The sequence below is a fragment of the Oncorhynchus kisutch genome, linkage group LG18 (assembly GCF_002021735.2).
Source record: "Oncorhynchus kisutch isolate 150728-3 linkage group LG18, Okis_V2, whole genome shotgun sequence".
NCBI classification, from domain to species: Eukaryota; Metazoa; Chordata; class Actinopteri; order Salmoniformes; family Salmonidae; genus Oncorhynchus; species Oncorhynchus kisutch.
In genome coordinates this window covers 8314819-8324245 of record NC_034191.2, presented here as the reverse complement: position 1 = coordinate 8324245, position 9427 = coordinate 8314819, and the positions used below count along the sequence as shown (strand labels likewise).

The 9427-nt window shown below is 45.7% G+C and overlaps 1 protein-coding gene and 1 pseudogene across 1 annotated transcript; both read right to left on the bottom strand.

The window, feature by feature from the left end:
- Positions 1–1287, bottom strand: part of LOC116354787 (extracellular calcium-sensing receptor pseudogene) — a 2578-nt pseudogene extending 1291 nt beyond the window's left edge.
- A 2693-nt stretch (positions 1288–3980) lies between these two features.
- Positions 3981–9158, bottom strand: LOC109878811 (extracellular calcium-sensing receptor-like). The gene is made up of 6 exons (XM_020471016.2): positions 7907–9158; positions 7423–7711; positions 6160–6912; positions 5829–6056; positions 5319–5442; positions 3981–5153 (listed from the first exon to the last, which is right to left on the bottom strand). Exons 1-6 carry the CDS (start codon positions 8116–8118, stop codon positions 4252–4254), a joined length of 2508 nt encoding a protein of 835 aa, XP_020326605.2. The 5' UTR covers positions 8119–9158; the 3' UTR covers positions 3981–4251.
- Positions 9159–9427: the final 269 nt, after the last annotated feature.

Here is a 9427-nt window from a genome sequence, read left to right as displayed (position 1 = left end):
TATCTGGAGTATTTCTCCTGTCTTATCATTTGTCCTGTGTGAATTTTAAGTATGCTCTCTCTAATTCTCTCTTTCTCTCTTTCTTTATTTCTCTCTCTCGGAGGACCTGAGCCCTAGGACCATGCCTCAGGACTACCTGGCATGATGACTCCTTGTTGTCCCCAGTCCACCTGGCCGTGCAGTTGCTCCAGTTTCAACTGTTCTGCCTGCGGCTATGGAACCCTGATTACAATTATTTGACCATGCTGGTCATTTATGAACATTTGAATATCTTGGCCATGTTCTGTTATCTCCACCTGGCACAGCCCGAAGAGGACTGGCCACCCCTCATAGCCTGGTTCCTCTCTAGGTTTATTCCTAGGTTTTGGCCTTTCTAGGGAGTTTATCCTAGCCACCGTGCTTCTACACCTGCATTGCTTGCTGTTTTAGGGGTTTAGGCTGAGTTTCTGTACAGCACTTTGATATATCAGCTGATGTTATAAATACATTTGATTTGATTTGAAATTACTTTCTCATTGTTTCCTGAAATGCAGTGTATAATATATCATTTTGTAGCTCTGAGTCTCTACATTCATCCAATGTAAAAAAAAATCCAATTGCTACATAAGACCGAATCCAGGTAGTGAGTCACATATTCTAAAAGTTAACACATACTCCACAGTTAATCTATCTTTTCGGTCAGTGGATTTGGTTTGTATCATTCAGAGCCCAGCCCTATCCACTAAGAGACATAAGGGGCCACTATGGGTCCCCCGGACCAAAAATAAATACATTTAACTTAAGGCCTCCAAAAGGCTAAGGGTCGGCTGTGGTATCAGTTTTCTCACCTGTTAGGTTGCTGATCTCCCCAGCAGCACAGAGGGGATACAGGACAAACAACAGACTGGTATTGTTGCTGCCTGGAGGAACCCTGGGAAGGAGCTGTCACTACACACAGACCGAGGCCTCTGAAGCACAACACCTGCTCACTCCCTCTAACCTGTCTGTCTCGCTTTAATCCTTATTAATCCCCCTTGGTCAATTCATTCCCGCCTACACGTTGTATGTGTCATCTCCGAAAAGTGTAAATACCTTTAATCTGATTATTTATGTTTTATGAAAGTACCTGAAACTGCTACCATGTGTTTTCTGTGTAACTGTGTACCTTTAAGGGATTGCCAGCCCCCATTCTATCTTTATCCCATTCATGGCAAACTGCTCTCCATTAGCGAGAGAGGCATCGTAATTCCTCACAGTGACAAACACTGTCCCTGCTGCCTGGTCTCTCTGCCAGTTCCACACCTCCATTTTTTTTTAAAACTCTCCCCAGACTTCATGGTGAAGTTTACGTCTCGCAGGTATCTCAACACCTGCATGAGTTAAAATAATCACCATGTACTGATGTACACTGTCCCAGTAGGATAAGACCTTTTGGTTCCTAATAAAACCATGTTTGGTTCCCATGTAGAACCCTCTGTGGAAAGGGTTTTACACTGAATCCAAAAAGATTCTACCTGGAACCAAAAAGGGTTCTTCAAAGGGTTCTCCTAAGGGGACAGCTGAAGAACCCCTTTAGGTTCTAGATAGCACCTTTTTTTAAGAGTGTAATAATTAATGCACTTTAGAAGTAAAATCATGTTGTGATTGTAAATATTTGTCATTTTCATTAAACCAGTCAGTCAATTATCAAATCAGTTGAACAAAATGAACTATCTGTGGGCCATAAAGGTAGCCGCTCACCTATGCTAGCTTGATGCTGTCTCACCTGTGCTGGCTCGATGCTGTCTCACCTGTCCTGGTTCAGAGCTGTCTCTCCTGTGCTGGCTCGATGCTGTCTCACCTGTCCTGACTCGATGCTGTCTCTCTTATCCTGGCTCGATGCTGTCTCCCCTGTCCTGTCTCCATGCTGTCTCTCCTGTCCTGGCTCGATGCTGTCTCACCTGTCCTGTCTCGTTGATGTCTCTCCTGTCCTGGCTAAATGCTGTCTCTCCTGTCCTGGCTCGATGATGTCTCTCCTGTCCTGGCTCGATGCAGTCTCACCTGTCCTGGCTCGATGCTGTCTCTCCTATCCTGGCTCGATGCTGTCTCTCCTGTCCTGGCTCGATGCTGTCTCTGCTGTCCTGGCTCGATGCTGTCTCTCCTATCCTGGCTCGATGCTGTCTCTCCTGTCCTGGCTCGATGCTGTCTCACCTGTCCTGTCTCAATTCTGTCTCTCCTGTCCTGGCTCGATGCTGTTTCTCCTGTCCTGGCTCGATGCTCTCTCTCCTGTCCTGGCTCGATGCTGTCTCTCCTATCCTGGCTCGATGCTGTCTCTCCTGTCCTGGCTCAATGCTGTCTCTGCTGTCCTGGCTAGATGCTGTCTCTCCTATTCTGGCTCGATGCTGTCTCACCTGTCCTGTCTCAATGCTGTCTCTTCTGTCCTGGCTCGATGCTGTCTCTCCTGTCCTGGCTCGATGCTCTCTCTCCTGTCCTGGCGCGATGCTGTCTCTCCTATCCTGGCTCAATGCTGTCTCTCCTGTCCTGGCTCAAAGCTGTCTCTCTTGTCCTGGCTAGATGCTGTCTCTCCTATCCTGGCTCGATGCTGTCTCTCCTATCCTGGCTCGATGCTGTCTCTCCTGTCCTGGCTTTGTGCTGTCTCTCATCTCCTGGCTCGATGCTGTCTCTCCTGTCCTGACTCGATGCTGTCTCTCCTGTCCTGGCTTTGTGCTGTCTCTCCTGTCCTGGCTCGATGCTGTCTCTCCTGTCCTGACTCGATGCTGTCTCTCCTGTCCTGGCTCGATGCTGTCTCTCCTGTCCTGGCTTTGTGCTGTCTCTCCTGTCCTGGCTTTATGCTGTCTCTCCTGTCCTGGCTCGATGCTATCTCTTTGTGCACAGTTCCTATTCACACCTTGGCCTTTACTGTGCCTGCTGGTCAACAGGTCGTGTATGGAGTGGCCTACATCATACACTGCTTTATACACATTATTAGAGAAGCTCAGCTCGGACATGTCAGTAAACGGGTTACTGATAAAAAAATATATACGGTGAAACTATTCCTTTTTGAAACTTTTGTGGAACATCTGTTAGTCAAATCACAGTGTAAAAGCAGCTGGGTCGACTCTTGGCCATTTTCCTGTTTTGTGGTGGAAAGCAGAGGCGGGTCAACTCTTGGCCATTTTCTTGTTTTGTGGTGGAAAGCTGAGGCGGGTCGACTCTTGGCCATTTTCTTGTTTTGTGGTGGAAAGCTGAGGCGGGTCGAACATAACAAGTCAACCCTGTTACCTGTAAATAGACAGGCTAGAAATGCTTAAAGAACTCTTTTAAGCATTGTCCCCTTTTTTTTCCTTTTTCGCCTGAAATGACATACTCAAATTTAACTGCCTGTAGCTCAGGACCTGAAGCAAGGATATGGTATTGGTACCATTTGAAAGGGAACACTTTGAAGTTTGTGCAAATGTGAAAGGAATATAGAATAATATAACACGATAGATCTGGTAAAAGATAATACATAGAAATAAATGCAAGAGAAAGGCCATAATGTATTATTCCATCCCAGGTGCAATATACATTTTGTGCAGTGTATGTGCAAAGTTTTAGACTGATCAAATGAACTATTGCATTTCTGTTCAAGACTTTGTATCAAGACTGCCCAAATATGCCTAATTTGTTTATTAATAACTGTCTATGTTAAAAAGTGTGCACTCTCCTCAAACAACAGCATGTTATTCTTTCATAGTAATAGCTACTGTAAATTGGACAGTGCGGTTAGATGAACAAGAATATAAGCTTTCTGCCCATATCAGATATGTCTATGTCCTGGGAAATATTCTAGTTACTTAAAACATCACGCTAATCACATTAGCGCACGTTAGCTCAACCGTCCCGTGGAAAGGACACCGATCCTGAATATGTTTTTTAAACAGTTTTTTACCAAAACTGATGTAGGGTGTTGGCTTTAGTATCGTTTCAATTAAGGACTGTAACTTTCAAAGGCACTGACAAAATATATATATTTAAACCTCTTGAGATGGGAAAACATGTTTTTTATTCAGTTGAACATGTCCTCTTCATGACAGAATATTAAAATCAGGTGAAATCAACCTTCTTTTTTCCCACCATGTTACACTAGCCAAAATGGACTCATTTCGTGGAAAGATCCATAGAGTATTTGCCAGAATAAGGACATGTCATTTGCTTGTGTGTCTTTCACTAGCAGTGAACACATTTCCAATTACATGTTTTATGTGTTCCAGCAGAGCAGCACATGGAAAGATTTTAGTGTAAGTTTTCATTTCATTTCATTTTCCCCATCATATGTTTCTTGGTATTTAGCTCAGGTTTAAACAGGATTATATAACATTTAGGTGCAAATATACAGAAGAGCATTCCATAACTAGAGGCCAGAATAGCAAAGATCTCCACAGCTACAGTGAACTTCCCAGGAGAGCTGACATAAGCTGGGATAAAGGTGATCCAGACTGCACAGAATATGAGCATGCTGAAGGTGATGAATTTGGCCTCATTGAAGTTATCAGGCAGCTGCCGAGCCAGAAAAGCCAGCACAAAGCACAAGAGAGACAGGAGTCCTATATAGCCCAACACAACCCAGAAACCAATAGCTGATCCCACATTACACTCTAGAATGATCTTTTCCTTGTAGGTTTTCATATTCTTGTAGGGGAAAGGAGGGGCGACTGTTAACCAAAGAGCACAGATCAGGACCTGTATGAGAGTGAAAGCCAGAACACTGAGTCTCTGCTGTGGAGGACCAAACCATTTCATGGCATTACTGGCTGGAAGTGTAGCCCTGAAGGCCATCAACACCACTATTGTTTTCCCCAGAACACAAGAGATGCAAAGGACGAAGGTGATTCCAAACGCTGTGTGACGCAGCATACAGGACCACTCAGAGGGCCGGCCAATGAAAGTAAGAGAACACAGAAAACACAGAGTCAAGGAGAAGAGCAGCAGGAAGCTCAGCTCAGAGTTGTTGGCCCTGACAATGGGAGTGTCTTTCTTTATCAAGTAGAGAATAGCCACAAGCACAGTTAGAAACACTCCAAACAAGGAGAAAAGCATAAGTACAATCCCCATGACCTCAGTAAAGGTCAGGAACTCAATAGCCTTAAATATACATTTGTCTCTGCCAAGATTGGACCAGTACTCATCAGGGCAGTCTATGCAGCCATTAGAATCTGAAAGGAAATCATGATTAGTATGATTAGTAGTAAAGTGGAACACATGATGTCATAATCTAGACATTACATTGACCAAGGACTGAACTCTGAAAAACTGGATTAGGACACACATCGCGCAACTTGTGTAAGTTCTGTGCAAAATGATTGTTGGGCTTGTGGTACCTGTAGCGTTGCTGATCTCTCCCTCTGAACATGGGACACAGTCATAACAGCATACGGGCTTTCCTTTCTGTACAGCCTTACGAGTGCCTGGGGGACAGCTCTCACTGCACACTGACACAGGCATCTTTAGGGGACAGAGAGCAGACACGGTTTAACTGTAAATGTTACACATTTTACTCCAGCAGGGTGTGTCACATAAATGTTTTCAATTGTAATAATGAGTCACACAATAAGGAAGGAAAGGATGTTTTATTGTCACATACACCGGGTAGGTGGAGTGAAATGTGTTGTTTAACAGGGTCAGTCATAGTAATACAGAGCCCCTGGAGCAAAATAGGGTTAAATGCCTTGCTCATGGGCACATCGACAGATATTTTAACCTTGTACGCTTGGGTTTTTGAACCAGCAACCTTTCGGTTACTGGCCCAACGCTCTAACAGCTTCTGTTATTCAGAAACGTTGTGTTTGTAAACAGTTCGTTTTCAATCTGTTGGCACCTATTTACTGTACCTGTTGCAGCTCCCCAGGCCACATGATGTCCTCTGTCCTGAGGACGAACTGTTGTCCCGGGGGTAGGGAGGCATCATAGTAGCCCACTGGTTTAAACTGGACCCCTCCGTCTGGCCCACGCTGCCAGTTCACCACCTCGTACCTGGCTGCTGCAGCACCTGTACTGTCAAACCACACCTGGTCCCCTGTCTTTATGGTGAAATTCACCTGCTTCAAAGACTCCACTACCTGGGGAAGAAAGGGAAGAAAGGAACAAGTATCAGTTTTTTATTTTATTTTGAGATATACTGTCAGTGAGGAATAGAGAATTGATGTTTTTAGTTGCTGTTACCTGCCAAGGTTCAGTTCTCACATTTTGATCACATCCGAGTCCGTCTTGGCACTTTAGCAAGCTGTGCAGCGAGTGGGCCACTGCATATATGGCTTTATAGATATTACTAGAGTATCTGAGCTCATCCACATCTGCATTATACTCTCTCAGCTCTATCAGATCCTGATTCTCACTACAAGGACTACTCACATTCTCCTGGTGGCTTGTCTCTGTGCATTGAAATGCCGTGTCCCAGAACTGCTTAATCACAAAGTCAGAGAAGCCGCTGATGTTGGCCTTCTGGACAGCGAACCCCAGTGAACCCCCCAGCACACTGTAGCTAGTAGGGGTGACCAGGCTGTCTGCAGTGATCCAGGCCTCCACACCAATAAACTGTAGGCCGGTGATGTTCTGCAGACTGAGCTCCTCCAGCAGGTTGTTCATCTCCACATGGGCCAGAAAGCCTACGATCACCCTGGCCGTCCCACCTCGGATCACATTAACAACCTTTAACAGCTTCTCTGGCTCCGTCCGGCTGAACTTCTCTGAGTATTCCACACAGACACCCTCCTCCTGGGCTGAAGCCAGGAAGATAGCCATGCCGTTGTTGCCATAGTCACTATCACTGTTGACCGCTCCCACCCAGCTCCAGCCGAAGTACTTGACCAGCTGGGCCAGCGCTCTGCTCTGATAGAGGTCACTGGCGATGGTTCGGAAGAAAGAAGGGTACTCCTTCCTGCTGCTAAGGCACTCACATGTGGCAGAGTGGCTGATCTACAGAAGAGAGAGAGGACGAGAGAGACATGGAGAGAGAGAGAGAGAGAGAAAAGAGAGAGACAGGGATTGGGAGAGAGAGAGAGAGAGAGAGAGAGAGAGAGAGAGAGAGAGAGAGAGAGAGAGAGAGAGAGAAAGGGAGAGAGACAGGGATTGGGAGAGAGAGAGGACGAGAAAGGGAGAGAGAGAGAAAGGGAGAGAGAGAGAGGGGACGAGAGAGACATGGAGAAAGAGAGAGAAAAGGAGAGAGAGCGAGAAAGGGAGAGAGAGAGAGAGAGAGAGAGGGAGAGAGAGAGAGAGAGACAGAGAGAGAGAGAGAGAGAGAGGGAGAGAGAGAGAGAGAGAGAGAGAGAGAGAGAGAGAGAGAGAGAGAGAGAGAGAGAGAGAGAGAGAGAGAGAGAGAGAGAGAGAGAGAGAGAGAGAGAGAGAGAGAGAGAGACGGAACTGAATACACTAAAACAAGATTGACTTAAAATCTCGTATAACTGCTTGTCCTGTAGGGCCTCTTACCACAGGTATTTGGAACGGACCGGTGGTGCGTGACATCACTATAGTGGAAGAGGACTCTGACTCTCCGATGATGGCGTGAACTGCTGTTTGGCCAAAGCAGGCCTTTCCCACCGTCCTCTCCTGACCGTTCATCAGGGCCATGGCCGCACGCATAGAGTACAGAGTCGAGCCGCAGTTGTCATAAATATGATATCCAATAGAGACATTCGGAAGCAGAGTGTCACTGTTGTTGATCTCCTCGATGGCGAAGATCATGGTCTGAGCAAATCGGAACTCTCTGAGGTTTACACTAGAGGAAAGGTAAAGAAAGATATAAGTTTATATAAGTTTTACAAATCATGAGCATACACAACCACAAAAGTTGTGTTTAATTAGATTTTTTTTTTTTACTTATAATAATAAAATAGCCAAATATTCAATAAACTGTAACCAAGGAGGAGCTTACTGGGGGAATTTGAGAGGTGGTGTCGGTGAAGGAGCTTACCTGGAGCAGGTGAGAGGGGGTGGTGTTTCTGTGAAGGAGAGCGGGGGCTGTGTGGTTTTGCTGTGGATGGAGAAGGCTCCTCCTATAGTCACGTCTCCTTCCTTGGACAGCAGAGGGAACTCTGGGCTCCCCAGCATCCGACAGACAGCCTCCGTTCCCTCTGCCCCAAAGACTCCAAACAACCCCACCACTACCACCCACAGCAGCTGCATCACACTCTGAAGGGGTTTCACTCCCTGACCTGAGACCTGAGCAGACTCCTACACTCCTACAGTTTTATACTCACAAAGACAGCTGCAGGGCATGGTGGACTAGAGTTATCCAATCAGAGACAGGTGTAATGGGACGGTCTCTACAGGCCACTGTGGATATTATTGCCTCTATTGAAATAACGTATCATCACTGTGCTGCTTTAAACACAGGATAGCAGGAAGACATTCCACTGCGCTGCTTTAAAGACAGGATAGCAGGATGACATTTCACTGCGCTGCTATAAAGACAGGATAGCAGGATGACATTTCACTGCGCTGATTTAAAGACAGGATAGCAGGATGACATTTCACTGCGCTGCTTTAAAGACAGGATAAAATTATGACATTTCACTGCGCTGCTTTAAAGAGAGGATAGCAGGATGAAATTCCACTGCGCTGCTTTAAAGACAGGATAACAGGGTGACACTTTAGTGCAGTAGGGACATCATCAGTGATCATCCACTTTCTAAGGTTGGGGGGGTGAAATTTATTCTATTCAAATACACTATCCTGTAGGTCAATAGCATCATGAAGGGGAATGTCCTGTCTCCCAGTGGTAGAGCTCCATGACTTCAGCTGAGAGGCAGAGCTCCATGACTTCAGCTGAGAGGTAGAGGTCCATGACTTCAGCTGTATAGTGGAGCTCTATCCATAATTGAGTGACCTCTGGTGGCAGATCATTCCATGATGACATGGCTCTATACATAACTGAGTAATTAGTCCCTCCTGCAAAACATCACTCCCACAACATGATGCTGCCACTCCCGTGCTTCGCGGTTGGGATGGTATTCTTCGGCTTGCAAGCCTCCCCCTTTTTCCTCCAAACATAACGATGGTCATTATGGTAAAAACAGTTCTATTTTTGTTTCATCAAACCAGAGAACAATTCTCAAAAAAGTGTGATCTATGATCGCAGCGGTATGACAGCTGCGTGGTCCTATGGTGTTTATACTTGCGTACTACTGTTTGTACAGACGAACGTGGTACATTCAGATGTTTGGAAATTGCTCCCAAGGATGAACCAGACTTGTGGAGGTCTACAATTATTTGTAGCCTGAGGTCTTGGCTGATTTCTTTAGATTTTCCCATGATGCCAAGCAAGGCGGCACTGAGTTTGAAGGTAGGCTTTGAGGCCTTGACAGGTACACCTCCAATTGATTCAAATGATGTCAATTAGCCTCTCAGAAGCTTCTAAAGCCATGACATATTGTGTGGGGTCACTTAGAAATGTCCTTGTTTTCCATGAAAACATACGTGAAATGAGTTGCAA

Coding starts and splice junctions, on each gene's coding strand:
- LOC109878811 (XM_020471016.2), bottom strand. CDS start 8,118: ATGCAGCTGCTGTGGGTGGTAGTGGTGGGGTTGTTTGGAGTCTTTGGG. Junction 6,913..7,422: donor GTCCGTTCCAAATACCTGTG/GTAAGAGGCCCT, acceptor TCTCTTCTGTAG/ATCAGCCACTCTGCCACATG. Junction 6,057..6,159: donor TGAGAACTGAACCTTGGCAG/GTAACAGCAACT, acceptor TTTCTTCCCCAG/GTAGTGGAGTCTTTGAAGCA.